Raw genomic sequence first — 17286 nt, 5'->3', positions numbered from 1 at the left:
TGCTCACTCTCTGATTGATATTTGATCTGTAAAAATGACAAACAAAAGAAAGGGTAATTCACCTCATACAAGTACTTTAGTTCCGTCTATATCTTGAAAGCGCAACTTACAAATGTAGATTTTTTTTGGTTACATAACTGCACTTCAAAACAAAGGTATGTGAACTTTAGAGTGTACATGTCTCTTCAGTCCTAATTCTCGGTCAACCAATCAGAAAGATAAAGAAGTTTGTTTATATTTATGGGAGATAATGCTGCCTACTTCTTATTTACAATGGTCACCTGAAAATGAGAACAGACATATGCATGGAACTTTTGTAGCCAGCCGTGCAAAGTATTTACATGCCAGATGTGCTCAACATTCATATGTCCCTTCATACTTTCGCCATCATACCAGAGAACATGCTTCTATGATGATGACACTCATTAAAAAATAATGTGTTAATTAAATTGGTGAATGAATTCCTTGGGGGAGAATTGTATGTCTCATGCTCTGTTTTACCCATATTTTGCCATATGTTTCCTGTAATAGCAGTCTTGGATGATGACCAAGTATATGTTGTTTGTTTTAAGAACACTTTCATGGCAGATTTGACAAAGCACAAAGAAGGTATCAATGTGAGACTTATAAAGATAGCTACTGCCGTCAAACCCAGGTTTAAGAATCTGATGTGCCTTCCAAAATCTGAGAGGATCGAGGTGTGGAAGATGCTTTCAGAAGTCTCAAAGGAGCAACAGTCCAATGTCAAAACTACGGAACCCAAACCACCGCTAACAAGGAAATCAACCTTCTGCTAGAGGCATCTGATTCAGATGATGAAGATGAACACATTTGTCCACACTATATTGGATTGTTATCGAGAAGAACCCGGCATCAGCACAGATGCATTTTCTCTGGAATGGTGGTTGAAGCATGAATGAACATATGAATCTTTAGCACATCTGGCATATAAATATCTTGCAACACTGGTGTGACATCAAATGATTAAAATATGACCAGGTATATCATTGCCATTTGACCAGGTAGATCATATACCATTGTTATATAATAACAACAAATCTTACACAAAATGTGTCAAGTGTCAATAAAATAATTAATTTTCACCAGAGAGAATCCCATATAGTCCATTTGCAAGAGCTCATATAGTTGACTGGAAAAAACATTCTACATATAGTTGGCCTCACCATATATCAGTCCAAGCTCTTCCAAGTACCCACAGCACTTACCTTCCCTTAACTGAAAACATCCTGTCCTCTTTGGATATGGAATGGCTTCATCTACCCCACCTGGAAACTCTTCTTCTTTGGCAACTCCCTGTTATTTGCAGTGATGTGACTTAGGATGCTGTCTAGACGCACCCTTCTGTCAGAATAAGCTACACAATTTGCATAGCTTATTCTGAGTCTAAATCTAAAGAGCTTATTTTGAAATTTGGTGCTGTAAGGCACTATTCCAACAAATCTCTTAATGTTACAGGGACGCCGGAATAGGGTGCGGGCACTTTTAGAGATGTGGCGTTGCTATTTCGGAACACTTCCGATATACTGAAAGAGCAATGCAGTCTAGACATACCCGTAGATTGCATTTGACAGTTCGTTGCCCACACTCAGGAGTGACAAACTGCTCGTCTAATCTGTATGTCGTATTACCCCAACTGCCTGGGCAGTGCCACTATTTGGGCACGTAAATGACTGTGCAAGTCCTCCATTTGCAGGCATTCAATATGTGTGCATGCAAATAAGGCATGCAATCGCCGACAGAAAAATTCACATATTGAATTGTGAAGATTAGTCCCTGCAAGTATTGTTGAAGTATGATCTGGCATTTCTTGTACATCTAAATGGAGATCCAAGTCTGCAAAGATTCTTTATGGCCTCTTGAACAGTATGAAGTGACAACTCCTCCCTACTCTTTCAATTAATGTGCTCTTAAAATAGGAAAAAGTTATGTTGCTGTGCCCTCTGGTGGACAGTTAAAGAAACTGATAAAATTCAGCATTATCAAGAAAAAACCAACAAATGATCTGGTAGCACTTTATAGATTAACAAAACATGCAGATGGTATCACGAGCTTTCGTGGGCACAGCCCACTTCAGATGACCGTGGGCTGTGCCCACGAAAGCTCATGATACCATCTACATGTTTTGTTAGTCTATAAAGTGCCACCAGACCATTTGTTGCTTTTTTTTCTGTAACAGACTAACTCAGCTACCCCCTGAAGCTTCTGAGCATTATCAAGATTTTTTTTAAAAAAATCGATACAAAAGCCAGAATTCAGCACTGATTTTATTATATGTACTTGGGACACCAATTTTTTTTCACTTATTCAAATTACAACATAACTGTTCAGGGGAAAAAAATCATTACAACAATTTGTATTGTATTCCTTTAGGGATTTTTCTCTAGGAAAGGCAAGATATGGGCTTATATTAATCGTGTAAAGACTTAGATGATTAATGTTTGTAAGGCACTTTGAATATAATGTAAAAGAACTTTTCCTTTCATGTTAACAGAGATAAAAATCAATATGGGTCCAGAGAGTTTACATTGGAGTCTACTGAAGTTATGCTAAAAACCTGATTGAATTTGACAGACAGATCTTTTCTTTAACCATTCTAAACCATTCTATAGAATTTGATCAAGAATTATATTCCTGCTATAAAATTCTATTGCTTGGGTATGTGTTATATGGAGATGTTATAATCCTCTATCGAGTTCATTAGGACTTTTCACAGAAGAGAAACTAGCAGAAAGCTTAAGCATCATTAAGGGCACGTCTACACTAGGAATTTATTTCATTTCAAAATAACGCCCGAAATAACTATTTCGAAATAGCATATCCACACTACAGGGAAGCCTCGAAATCAGTTTGAGGCAGGCTCCCTTATTGCAGGCATTCTACCTCGACTTAGAGCCCCAGGAAGTACTGGGAAGTAATTACCCTGAATGACTCTAGGGGAGCAGTTATTTCAAAATAGCAGCAGTGGAGCATCCACACTAACTCTATTTCCAAATAAGCATTATTCCTCATGGAAAGCAGGAGTTATTATTTCAAAATAACCAGCCCTTTATTTCAAAATAACAGGCTTGGTAGTGTGGATGCTCTGGATGGTATTTTGAAATAAGGGGAATTATTTCAAAATAACTCCATAGTGTGGACCAGGGCTAAGGCAGCTTTTTCTTTTATAGGCAACCACCCAGTTATTCCATATTCAGGGTCTGATGAACTCCACCTAGGTTTGTCTGTGCTTGGCCACGGCTTCTATTCTGTCTCTTAGGGTTTTTGCCCAGTCGTCTTCCCGCGTCAGGGTGGTGGACCTGGTCTCCATCGCTTTTAAAGCTTGTATCTCGGGCGGAACTTCAGGAACAAGCTTGGCTCTGAGCACGGCATCCTGGAACTTCGCTGCCGAGGCGGGTGCTAAGCAGCACCTGGGTCTGCTGTGGAAGAGAGAGACATAGGATGTAAGAGCACCATTATCAGTGGTTCTGGGGCCAGTCGGGTGTAGCCCCAACCCAAACAAAAAGGCCCGCCCCCTCAGGGAGAGGCAGAGCCACTGAGCTTGGGATTTCTGAGGACAATGAAAAAGAAAACATGGGGGGGGCAGGAGGGAGTGTATCAAAGGTTAGGAAGGAGGGAGCCAGGTGGGGGACACTGAGCAGAGAACTCCAGAAAGCGCCCACAGCTCCTCAAAGGTGTGTAAGGAATGAATGGACACAGCCCAGAGGAACTATGCCCGGAAGTGTGATCTGCAAAGGGATTAGAAATAGGGCCCCAGAGCACCCTCTCCATCTTTCTCCTCCCGCTGTGATGGATGGCGGACTTGGCCAGGAGGTGGTTCACAAGGACTTCCTGCAGCTAAGTGAGGTACGGATGGGGTGTGAGTGGATCAGGTGTGGGGGAAAGTGAAGCCACAGCTTCTGTAGGAGCTAGAAGAGAGGCTGCAACTTGAGGCACCCACTCTGAGGTGAGCTGGGACCTCCCTTGTGCTGCCGAAGAAATGGGTCAGGGAAGTTCATGGAGCCATAAGCAAGGGCGTAAATCTTGTGTGGTTCATGAAGGATCATGAAGTGATCCACAGGACTAGAGTGGAGTATGGACTGGCTATTGGGGTTCCTTATCTCTTCACGTGGCTACAGGTTCCACCATTTGGTGTCAAGGTAGGACATGAAAGCAAGGAAGTAAATGGCATGGAGAACGAGAGCAGGCATGGATACGGTTCAGAGTCAGACCGGCTGGATGTCAGACAGCCAATGGGATTAGCCAAGCCTGAGTTTTAGCAATATACACACCAGCTGGCAGCACCCATGAGGACACAGTATCTCAGGCAGGGCTTTGCAGTCTCATTGTCCTCAGGAGGGTTCCCTCTTGTGTGTGTTGCTAAAAGGCCCATAGCACCTTGTGCTGAAGTCGCTCAATTACAAGCCAATTTCAGAAACAGCTTGAGGGAAGCTGCAGAGCTTAATTTCATGTAACGTTTGATACCTACATCCTAATGACATAAAAGATCAAACACCAGGTACTTAATAATATTTGGAACTCTCTCTATTAGCTTCATTTAGCATGGAAGTTCTGACTATTCTTTTCCCATTTTATTTCTCCTTTCCTTTCCCTCCCCATCCCCTCTCTTTCTCTGCTATTTATGTGGAATTTGGACCCCTTGAACTCCATTCACCTGAACAAGGGCTTGTGCCCATGAAAGCTCATGATATCATCTACATTTTTTGTTAGTCTCTAAGGTGCTGCAGCACTATTTGTTGTTTCTTAATTATTTTCTATTAGGGTACATCTACACTCCAGCACTATTTCAAAATATTTCCAGTATCCCAAAATAGCTATTCCGTGTCTTTTGAATGAGCCCGTTATTTCAAAATATAATGGGCTCACTATTCCGAGGTCACTGTAAACCTCGTTCCACAAGGATTAAGGGACGTTTAGGAATAGAGACCGTGCCAAATTACAAAATAAGCTATTTTGAAATTCTCTCGAAATAAGCTAGGTAATTTGCGTAGCTCAAATTGCGTAGCTTATTTCGAGCTAAGGGTGCAGCGTAGATACACCCTTACAGACGAACATGGCTAACCCTCTGAAACTGAGCCCTCTATGATTTTCTCTCAGTGAACAGTAGGAGAACTTGTCCATTTTTCTGGCCATGTGGGGAGGTTTGGACTGCGGGGAGGCACTGAGAACTATCAGCACTTGAGTGGCTTAGCTGCATCATCACTCCAAAGTGAGTGGGACATCAGTCCAACTGACAGAAGTACCTGACTCTATCTACCCCACGATGATCCCCACCAGGCTAGCCTGAAACGTGTTACACCCGCCCTTAAATATTGCCTCCCATGAAACGATTATAACCAAAGTTATCCTGCTGCCATTCCCTGAAAGGCATCTGGCTTTCTATTAGTCACTTCTTACCTGCTAAGATGGCACTTCAATTGCCTATAATGGTAATGAACAGCCACAGCTGAGTGGGGACATAACAGGTAGCTGTTCTCTTCCCAACAGCGCCTCATTGCTTGAACGATATCTTCGTCAGACACGGAACATGAGCGCAGGATGTCAGAAAGCTGGAGATCCACAGAGAGGGGTGAAAAAAAGCCACAGGAAACACCCCAATCAGACACAAAAACCACAGTGGAATTTGCAAAGCCATGTCAAATCATTCAAAAAGAAATGTATTGTGATGTCACCACTTATATGTAAGTCCTTCTTATTTGTTAGTATCTTGAATGCAAGACACAGAAGCATGGCTGATGGACACATTAATGTCATCATCTGGGTCAACCCAGCCTATCCAGGCTTTTTTGCACACCCAGCTCTGTTGGTTAATCACTGCACTGTGTGGGGGACACAATGTAACTGATGCTGGTACTTGAGGATATCAATCCCAAACCACCCAAAGAACCCTCTGACATATGTGATGGGTTTACTTTTTGCTTTCTGTTTTCCCCACACTGGATGCTGGATTCACCAAAGCTCTGGCTTATAAGGTTATGCACGCATGTAGTCCCAACGAAATCCATAGAACCACTACAAATTTAAGGTTACATATTTGTTTAACAGCTATGCTGGATCAGAGTCTTGGTCAGTGAAATTACATTGGATTTGGCCCATTGTGCTAATAAATCACATTCTACTGCACTAGGGTTTCTAGGATTGCAGGGGAATGATTAAATCCAAACAAAAGAATTGTATTTTTTTAAAAAAGGATTATATGACAAGATTACTATGCACATAGGTTTTTTTACACTCCTGTCTTCCATCACCCCAAATCGATAGATACCTGTATTTTAAGTGTCAGACGACATGACATCTTCAAAACACTTGCAACATTAATATCTGTTCTGAAAACAGCTTTTTTTTTAAAATATGATAGAAAAGTATTTGCTCTGCACACACACATGCAGAGACTGACCTTTCTGTGTAATTCTTCTGGCAGGGTCAGGCTTCTCGACATGTAAAACTGTTCCATCAGAGTTTTAATCAGGCTGCCATCACAGTCCGAAAGCAGCCACAAGATCCTCTCCACATTGTACGGAGCCTATAAAAAGACACACTACACATGAGCCTCCATCAACTGAGAGTCAAATTCAGAAGCTGCAGCACCAGTGATCTCTAATGCGACACTTCGTGCTTAGGACTTCCTGTGCGCTCAGTGGGAATTGCAGATGTTCAGCTCCTTGCATATTTCAGCCAAAGTGGAAAAGTCCAGCTACCTGGCTCCATCCAGGCTATCTGCAAAGAAGTTTGCACAGACCTGTACATTCCTTCCAACACTCCAGTCCTCTGAAGAAGTGGGCTGTGCCCATGAAAGCTCATGATAGCATCTACAACATGTTTTGCTAGTCTTTAAAGTGCTACCAGATTATTTGTTGTTTAAGTTTTTCCTGTACACTACTGTTATTATTGGAATTGCTCCTCCTAGAAACAACGAGTATTCCCGTGGCCCCATGGCATTCCGGTGCTCCTTGTTCTTAAAGTTACAGACTAACAAGTCTACCCCTCTTGAGTCCTCCTAGAAAACAATTCACAGCTCATTTCACATTTGGAGGGAATGGAATGTCTACATGAGAGACTTTTCTGCTAAAGCTTATTTTTTGACCCTCCCTTTACACCCCTTCCACAGGACTCCAGCCTCATTCAGTGCAAACAATGGGATGCTGTTTGCTGAATGGAGTATATGTTTACTATTTCTCTAAATCCTTATTTGTAATTTCTCTTGTTTGAAGAAACATAACAAAGTAGGTATCCCTCTGATGACCCTCTACTAGCTGATACGGAAGATACTCTTTAAGGGACTGGTCTCAGTCCGGTTGCTCATCAGAACTGGAAACGGCAGCAGGAAAACCACGAACACAATGGGAAATATTGTAGATGGCATTATTGTGGGAGTTTCTAGGAATGGGAGACAAAGAGTAGCCCCCCCCCCCTTGTGCTAGGCATTGTATGAACAAAGAAAGAGAAGTCCCAACCTAGAGAGCTTAAAATCTAGGGGTTTGGCTACTCTTGAAACGCTGCCACCGCACAGCTATAGCACTTCAGTGTAGACACTGATTATATGGAGAAAATTCTTCCCGGAAAGTGGTAGGTAGGTGGAAAGAGAATTTTGTGCTGTCTACACTGAGGAGTTAGGGCTGCTTAACTGTATCACTTAGGTGTGGGGATTTTCACACCCTTGTGCAACGTAGCTGAGTCAACCCAATGTTTTAATGGTGGCCAGCCCAAGGATACAACAGGAAGACAAAACAAAGAGGACAACTTGGCAAAGAATAAGACCCAGGCTTTTTCATTGAACTCCTGGATGAACAACATGGACTTACTCCACTTCTCAGACCCAATGGAGCACAGAGGAGAAGCTCGTCTGTACAGGAGACAGGGCTGCCTCGAAGATGGTCTGAGGCTGTGGAATGGCCTATTAGAGACTATGGACCATCACAACTCTCCTCACCTTCTCCGAATGCCAGTGGCACTTCTCCAACCCGCCACTGGTACTATCAACACACAGCAACATGTAAACCAAACAAAACAACCCCCACCAAAGCACCACACTGCACGCACAATTCTCTCCCTAGGGAGACAGAGGGAGAATGAACCACACACGACATGTTAGTCTCATCACTTCATGCACTACCGGCAGGCCCCCAGACTCCGCACTGCTGAGTGTGGTGTAAGAGCCGACATATAACGAAACATGGATAGCAAAACACCTTGGCTACGTCTACACTGCAGGCTTCTTGCACAAGAACTGTTTTACGCAAGAGCTCTTGCACAAAAAGTCTTGCACAAGAGCGCGTCCACACTGCCATGTGCTTTTGCGCAAGAGATGTGCTTTTGCGCAAGAGCATCCATGGCAGTGTGGATGCTCTCTTGCACAAGAAAGCTCTGATGGCCATTTTAGCCACAGGGGTGTTTTGCGTAAGAAACCCATGTGGCCCGACCACTCTGCCTTCTTGCTCAAGAGCTCTTGCACAAGAGGGCTTATTCCTCATGGAGAGAAGAATAACTCTTGCGCAAGAAGCCCTCTTTTCTGATGCTTTACTGTAAATTTACTTGCGTAAGAACACTGATGCAGTGTAGACGCACCGCAAGTTTTTGCACAAAAAGCCTACAGTGTAGACATAGCCCTTTAGTAGATCTATCATTCGACACAGTTTATATGATCTCTCCTTCTTAGCCAGACACCTACCTGAATATCCATTGCAGAAGCTAAGGTGGGCTTAACACTCTCTGACAATGAGAAATCTCCATGCTGAATTGCCCGGTGGATAATGTCGTTCTTATTTACCACAGCGACCAGTTGGATTGGAAGGCCCATTTTCTGTGCGATATATCCACCTAAGAAAGAAAAATTCAAAAATGTGGCCTTTAGTTCCAGGACAAAACTCTCATAAAGCAGATTTACCAGTGAAATCATTGTTCCTCCATTCATGCCAATTTATCAGGAAGTGCTATTATTGTGTTCCATAATGCAGCTCTATGTTTAATATACCCAAAGAAAGCTAGTTTCTACTATGCAATGCTCCATTTGATCAGTCTCATAGCAAGAGAAACTGCAACATGGTTGGTTCTAGGATCTTTGTGGACCGCACCATCATATTAGGAGATACAGTGCTGAGAATGGCCATTTGAATGGAAAGCATCATCCGATTGGATGTGGACACTGAACTCCCAGGGCCCTGCTAATGCAGCTTCAGATAGCTGCCCCTCAATTACCAAGAATGCAACTTTTCACATCCCCTTGTATTGTTTTTACAAAAGATACGATTCACGTAAAGTGGGGGTGAGTAGTGGAGAGAACCTTTTTTTTGGCCAGGTGCCTTAATACCCAACTCATTCTGTTCATGTGTACTTCTAATGTGTTCACTCCCGTGATATCTATATATGGCACCATATCATAGTGTTGGATTATCTGTGCCTCATGTGGCACCAACAATGTTGTTGGGACTTAAATATGAACAATCATGATGTAAGTGTTTAATTTAATAATGGAGATTGCCTATCTCCTAGAACTGGAATGGACCTTGAAAGGTCATTGAGTCCAGTCCCCTGCCTTCTCAGCAGGACCAAGTACCATCCCTGACAAATTTTTGCCCCAAATGGCCTCCACAAGGATTAAACTCACAACCCTGGGTTTAGCAGGCCAATGCTCAAACCACTGAGCTATCCCTCCACAAAAAATAAAACACAACCTCCCTTTTCATCTCAAGCTGCTTGCTGTTTTAAGGCCCAAAGAATGTCTTTTCCCCCCCACCTTACCTGTGACATTTCCTCCAGCCCCCGTTGGTACAACGATTTCCACAGTTGGCAGTGGAGTCACGTCCATGGATGGAGTGCACTGAAAGTAAGCGTAGAAGTAGTGAGCGATCTGCACCATAACCCGGGACCAGTTGATTGAGTTCAAACTCATCAGATTGTGTTGTCTGACAAAATCTGCATCAGCAAACAATTCTTTGATTGGTTCATCAATTTCATCGCTGTTTCCAAGAGCTGCGGAAAAGAGGACATCATAGTCAGGAGCATTAATAAAAATGTTACTGAAATTGGTGACATATTTTATGCCTATGTTTTCATCTACTAATGGGATTCAAGACTGAAAGGTAATTCCAGCCATCAAACTGGAGTATGGAGCTGGGGTTTGGTTCAGTCATCACACAGAGAGAAGTCCAACAGCAATATTTGGATCCAGATGAGGTTCTAATTCTGAGGTACTCAAGAATTCCCAACTTTTAAGGGCATTTGGATCTGGGTTTCTGGTTCAGGCCCATTTCTAGCTTATTCCAATGTTATGAACCATCAGCAGAGTCAGGACGTGGCTTCCAGTTTTGTTCGGTAACTCAGGTCGCATTACACAGCAGGGCTTAACTCAAAATAAGCCACGCAAGTTGACCTATGTCAATTGTGTAGTTTAAGTTTAAATAGCTTATTTCGAAATTAGGAGTGTCTACACAGCACTTATTTCAAAATAGAGCACTCTTCCTCCGACTTCCCTTAATCCTTGCACAATGAGGGTTACAGGAGTGGTAGTAAGAAGTCCTCCCACTTGTCAGTATTTCAACATTATTTTGAAATAACTGCCTGCTGTGTAGACACAGAGGCTATGTCTACACTGCACTCTAAATTCGAAATAAGATATGTAATTTGAGCTATGCAAATTGTGTAGCTTATTTTGAAATAAAGTGCTATTTCGAGACATTCCTTAACCCTTGTGGAATGAGGGCTACCGGGATGCTGAAACAGCACACCCATTATTTCAAAAAATATTCTGAAATAATGGTGGCTTGTGAAGATGTGGGGTAGCTATTTCGGGATACCTCTGAGTATCCCAAAATAACTTTGATGAATAGACATACCCAGACTAAGTTATTTCAAAATAACACTAGGTATTTCAAATTAATATTGCTGTGTAGACGTACCCTCAGAGTGCTGCCTGGGCCAAAGGGAGTCATGAGTAAGGCTCTACCAAATTCAAGGTCCATTTTGGTCAGTTTCATGGCTCTGGTATTTGAAAATTAGTCAATTTCAATATCCAGCGAAGTGAGAAAAACTGCTGGGTCTTGTTGGTATGCAGTTTCAGAGAGCTGAGCGTTTAGACTGGGTGGCTATATTTAGAACTACTCTTTTTGTCTAACACATATAGTCACTTAAATTCTATTGCTGAAGTCAATACACTTGTTTCACTGTTTATCTTTACCTGTGAATCTGTACATATGTGGCAAATTGACTCTGGTGAACCCATTCATAAATCAGACAGCATATCCCTGATGTGCAGTGCTGGGAATTGGGGGGTTGGGGGAAGGAAATGTGGCTGTTGCCTTACTCTGAGGGATTCCTGAGTGGCTCTGGGAGCATTCATGCAATCTTGTTGGGGGTAGGGCTCCACATGTGGTGGTGCTGAGTGATAACAGGACCTGGAGGGGTTGCTGCTGGTCGCTAGCAAGGCATTGTGAAAGACATCCCAGGCTGTAGAGAGTTCAGCGGGCTACAGGGGCTCCACAGTCTGAGGCTGCACCCCACGGGGATCCCGTCACAAAAAGATATTATCTCACCTACCTTGTCTCTCTAATATCCTGGAACCCGCATTGCTACAACAATTCTGAATGCAAGTTGTGCTGTCTGATAGCCCAACATGGTACGGCCATAGTGGGAGCTGGGTATAACACAATCCCCCCGAGACTTTCTAGAATTACTGGCCAGTAAACATTGGGATTGACGTTAGCATCCACCCAGCAACAGTATAAAGTAGGTCACCCAAAGACATGCAAACCAGTGAACACGTGGACGTTCTCCTCGATCACCGTCGTCATTTGCAGCTCTTGTATCTGGCTGCAGAGATCTTTGGGTAATAGAACAAAGATGTCCATACTGCTTTCCCCTCGCACGCTTTCAATTGCCGCGCTGCCAGTGTCTCCTGAAGTTCCTGTAACACATGAACATAATCAAGGAGAAAAATCTGAGTGATATCTATTAATGAAAGGTTAATTGATGATGGAAAGCTCAGCCAAGTGTGTGTTCTCACACAGAAGAAGGCTGCAGTCAGCAGGTCGGGATATTTTTGGTTCGTGCCAGGTACACGGTAGGGATGTCAACGTGTAGTCAACTACACGATTATCCGATAAACCTGGGCTTACTGGTTACTCTTGTTGACTACACACACTCTCCTCCCCCCTGCTGCCTCTGTATCAGATACATTGGCGGGGAGGAAGGGAGCCGGTGCCTATGAGGAGCTGGCTTTAAGTAGGCTACCGATGAGCACTGAATCTGCCTGCCCCTGCGCTACTGCCTCTGATAGAGAGGCAGCATCGCGGAGGGTGAGGAGGGCAGGCTAGAGTGGTTAGTGTGGCTACAGCGGTTACACAGCTATTCAATTACACTCTAACATCCCTAGTACCCGGCACCCAACAATGGAAACTCAGCCCAAATGTCTACATCACAACCCACCACCACCAGTGGCAACCTTGCTGGTCTCAGCAGAGGCATCAAGTACTGAATGGGAGGCTGATGCAGTAAAGATGCCATTGATGGCAGCTGCCTGCAGACCCAGGGGCTGCTCAACTTCCCATTCTGCCACAGGCTCCGACCCCACCTGATCCCTTCCCTCACCCCTCCACACCAATCCTGCCTTCTCCAGCTTCCAGCCCCACCCCACTCCTGCTCACCTCTTCTCACCCCCTCTGCTGAGCATGTCCTGTCCCCGCTCCTCTCCCTCCCACAGCCACCCACCCGCAGTAGAACAGCAGATTGTGGCAGGTGGAGGCACTGGGAGAGAGGAAGGAAGAATTAATTGGCAGGGCTGTCAGTGGTCAGGAGGAGTTGGGAGAGAAGGAGATGTTGGCTGCAAATGGGTGCCAAGCACCTGCTAATCTTTTTTCCATGGGTGCTCCAACCCCAGAGCATGCATGGAGTCAGTGCCTATGAAAGATGCCCTCTATAGGTCAAGTGAGGCATATTAGCCACTGTGTTCTGGAGATAATCCTGGAGGCTTACATACTAGTTAACAACCCAGTTCCATTCACAAGCACTAACAGGAGAATAGAGTCCATATAATATATAGCCCAGTGCAGCAGACCCACATAAGGCCATTGTACTCTCTCAGCAGCCCCTGCACCAGGGAAAATGCCAAGTACATTGCTTGCATCCATCTGCTCAGCTGTAACCTACCTACGAGAATCGTGACGTGCTTCTTCCTCTTCTTCAGGAAGTACTGTAAAAACTGACCAGTGCAGGACAAGGACAAGTCCTTGAAGGCATAAGTGACCCCATGCCAGAGCTCCAAAACATTCAACCCGTTCTTCAGCCTGGACAGATTCACAATGTTTTTGTGTCTGAACCGCTGGAAGGCCCTGTCAATCAGATCTAGAGGGAAGCAGTTGACGAGGACGGTTACAGTAGGTACCAGCAATAAATTTCCAACACGTCAGCCTCATCATGACCATGGTTTGCCAAGCTCATCAGACTCTTTACTGAGAAACCCAAGACTCTCCAGTAAGTGAGAGACAAGAAGCAGCGTTCCCTCTGAATTTTCCCCCCACATGTGCAGAATGAATTTTGTTATGTGCTCTAATATGTGATGTAGGACACCACCTCCATAATGGTGCACATAACGTTATCGCAGAATCATAGAATCATAGAACCATAGAGCTGGAAGAGACCTCAGAAGGTCATCAAGTCTAGCCCTCTGCTCTAGGCAGGACCAATCCCAACTAAATCAACCTGGCCAGTACTTTGTCAAGCCGAGACTTAAACACGTTTGTGGGCTGGGAAGCTACAAAGGTGACAGAGCCAGCGTATCTTTTCCATGCTCACCCTCTGATACAGCAAAGGGCCCATATGATACTCTCCCATGTTCTTAAAAGGAGTTTTCTATATGGAACAGCAGTGTGGGCTGAGGCTGCAGCAGACAACACAGAGATGCCCCGAAGGGATGTGAAAGGTTAACCGGCTAACCGGTAAGCATCACCCTAAATGGGTAACACTTACCGGTTTTGGTTAACCATAGGGGCTGGAGCAGCTTCCCACCTGCCCTAGACGGGGACTGCTCCAGCCCCATAGAAGCCACTGCAGACAGGGGCTGCTCCGATTACCTGGCCAGAGCAACCCCTGTCCATGGCCAGCTTGCCTCCTCCTCCCCCACTGCAGGTTACATGCTGGCTCCCCAGGAGCAGGGATGGCAGGAGCTCCAGAGCCTACAGTGAACCCTCCTCATCCCAAGGAGGCTTCACTGAAGGCTCTGCAGTATAAAGTTTATTTAAGTTTTATACTGCAGAGCCTGCAGCTTGTGTAACCATGCAACCGCTAGGATTTTCAGTGGTTACCTTTTTAACTGACTTTTTACATTCCTAGTGCCCAGTACCACTGATACTGTAGCATTAGATACACTGTATTTGCATCCACTTGCAGTAGAGATGTCCCTTTCTACAGTAACCTAGGAAACTGCATTGACCCTTTCAGAGAATGACATTTATAGGCAGACAGACAGGATTTGGTGACTTTTCCGCTTGTCTTCACAAGAGGAGCAGATCTCCAATAAGCTAGTGTGATGACAAGACCAAGTTGATGACACAATTGGAGGGGAGAAAGAGCAGAGTAATATTAAAATAACTATGCAGATTCTGGCCACTAAGGGCCTGTACAGGTCCAGTGAGGATCAAGGTTATTAGGATGATGGGTTAATACAAGGCAAGGTAACAGGCTCCTCTAAATCTTTGCTACAAACCGAGCGACCCCTACAGCAGGCTGCTTGCACTGCAGTTCAGTTTCCATTTACCGTTCAGCTCTTTCCGTGGGATGAGTTCAGAGGAGATGAAGAGGGAACTCAGCTCTTTCACCAGTTCTGGATAGGAGAAGGTACTCCATGTTCGCAGGGTGTGATAGTCCAGGGTAGGGATTTCCTTGGGCATGTAAAGGCCACCATCCGGGGCATAGCCAGAAAAGAGGGCTCCTTCAAAGTCAACGCTTCCGGCTTCTCCTCGAGTGCTGATGTACCTCATGTTTCCAGCGTCGCTGCAAGAGACGTGGCAGTTACACTAGGGCCCCCTGGCAGAGCAGTCTGGGATAGCTCATGACAGACAGACAGGTGTTTTGTGGATGCTGCTGTGCCCTTTACTGATCAGTGTCATGGAAACTAGGAACAAGACTGGGTTCAGGACTGATTCCAACTAGTACTCTAGGGCTACGTCTACACTGGCCCCAAATTCCGGAAAAGGGATGCAAAGCAGGTAAGTCAGCATAGGGAAATCCCCCGTGGATTTCCCTATGCTGACTTACCTGCTTTGCATCCCTTTTCCGGAATTTGGGGCCAGTGTAGACGTAGCCTAGAAGTGCAAGGGGTAGTCTCAGGCCAGGATTCTCTGGCCCCATTAGAGGAACCCTGCATGTTCTATGAGGGCGGGGAGATTAATTTGGAGAAGGATAGAGAAATGCTTCTCTTGGTATTGCATCTGCCTGTTGCTGGGATTGTTAGATTGTGTATTAATTATACAGATTAAGAATTTCCAGTTATTATTTTGAGGACTGACAGGCATTTGTTTCAAGATTGGGACCAGTATTATTTAAATTATTTTATAGTTGGGAACCACAATGTGCACAGTTGCAACACTTACATTATAGTAACTTTTTAATACTTACAAATATAGATTATTCATACATTGAGCACAGTGAGAATCATTAAGTAGTGGAATCCACCAAGGGACATGGTGGATTCTCCATGGCTAGCAATTTAAAAATCAAGATTGGATGTTTCTTCTAAAAGATCTGCTGTAGGAATTATTTGAAGGGAAGTTCCAAGGCCTATGCTAAGCAGGTGGACAGACTAGATAGAGAGGTCCCTTCGGGCCTTGCATTAGGGATGTAAAATATTAACCAGTTAATCGGTGAGCATCAGTCTTCCTGGTTCACCCAGCTTAACTGCTAACCCCTGGGCCAGCCAAACAGCGCCTCAACAACTGTTCAATCCCAGCCCAGTCACAGCCTCTCTCATTGTAATCAGTTAACTATTTAAACAACATAATTGTTGCCATTTAAACGATTAACTTTTAAAATGATATTTTACATCCCAGCACATATGAATGCCTCGGACTCTTAGCTTTCATTGGAAAATCGGGGGCGGGGGGGGCGGTAGGAGTGGGAGGGAGGGTTGTTTTGTTTTGTTAAATTAAAGCTGGAAAATATAAACACTGAAAACAACCAAAAAGAGCCTAAACTCATTTTTAAAAATCTCATCGTGTTATAATTTGCATTGTCTAAGACTGGAAGCAACTTAGTGCCGGGCCCATTTTTGTTGCTCCACCTCTGTACAGCGCCTAACACAACGAGTCCATGACTAGGGCAAGCCCATACCCTTCCCAATTCACGCTTGCAGCGCGAGGTGTCCCTGCCCCACCTGGAGAGCTCAGTCAGAGCCGGGAAGAATTTTTTTCAGTGACTCTTTTTTTTTTTACCCCTCCCTCCCAAAATGCAGACCGGGGTCCCCAGGAGTCCAGATGTGTTGGATTCCCCAGAGGGTCTGGGGGAGGGGCGATTCTGGCGTTCCAGTTTCTGATGCACAATCACGGGTCGGTTCAAACCCCAATTCCATGGGACCGGCAGAACCGCGCCGGCGGGAGCGACCCGGTCGTGGCCGCAGCCCCGACCGATCCATGCTTCGCCCAGCCCGGGGCGCGCCCGCTCTTGCCAGCTGCGGCTGCAGCGTTTCGCAGCCCCGCGCGCCCCAACGCTTCTGCCGGAGAGGGGGGCAGGAGCCGGGGCAAATACCCCGGCCAGGTCCCGGCTTCAGATCCCTGCAGCGTTGGCTGCTGAGCCCCGACCGGCAGCCAGTCCCGCAGAGCGCGAGAGCCAGCTGGCTGCCAGGGTGCCCGGCAGCAGAAAGCGACCCCTCCGCTCCAAGCAGCGCTCTCGGCTCTACCCAGACAGAGCCGCCCTGGCCCTCCCCGAGGTGCCGGGGGGCACTTACTATAACTAGCAAGGCAGGACGCGTCGGCCACCCACTGCACACGCCGCCTGGACTCCGGGGGAGAGCAAAACCGAGAGCCCCCGGCATTCACCGAGCTCTGCTTCGTTTGCCAGCCAGCAACAAGCCGTTCTCGCTCCCCGCTGCAAGCCAGCCTCCTCCTGTGTGTGCTCCCGGGAAACTGCCCCCGCTCCACCTCTCCTGGAGGCGGCCGGTTCCCCTGTAAATAGGCCTCCCTCCAGCCAGCGGTAAGCCAAAAGTCGGCATAAATAACCTTTGCATTTCCATCCCTCCAGGGATCTTTGGATTCATTACAGACAATTAATGAAGAACTCCACACT

General features: G+C 45.4%; 1 protein-coding gene across 1 annotated transcript; it reads right to left on the bottom strand.

Moving 5' to 3' along the window:
• Positions 1-2267: 2267 nt before the first annotated feature.
• On the bottom strand, positions 2268-17150 carry THNSL2 (threonine synthase like 2). The gene is made up of 9 exons (XM_014574553.3): positions 16949-17150; positions 14765-15000; positions 13159-13353; positions 11765-11917; positions 9757-9987; positions 8687-8835; positions 6416-6541; positions 5416-5567; positions 2268-3437 (listed from the first exon to the last, which is right to left on the bottom strand). Exons 2-9 carry the CDS (start codon positions 14985-14987, stop codon positions 3233-3235), a joined length of 1434 nt encoding a protein of 477 aa, XP_014430039.2. The 5' UTR covers positions 14988-15000; positions 16949-17150; the 3' UTR covers positions 2268-3232.
• Positions 17151-17286: the final 136 nt, after the last annotated feature.

This window comes from Pelodiscus sinensis, chromosome 5, assembly GCF_049634645.1.
Source record: "Pelodiscus sinensis isolate JC-2024 chromosome 5, ASM4963464v1, whole genome shotgun sequence".
In the NCBI taxonomy this organism is placed as follows: domain Eukaryota; kingdom Metazoa; phylum Chordata; order Testudines; family Trionychidae; genus Pelodiscus; species Pelodiscus sinensis.
The sequence above is the reverse complement of the archived record's forward strand: the minus strand, read 5'-3'. Positions and strand labels throughout refer to the sequence as shown.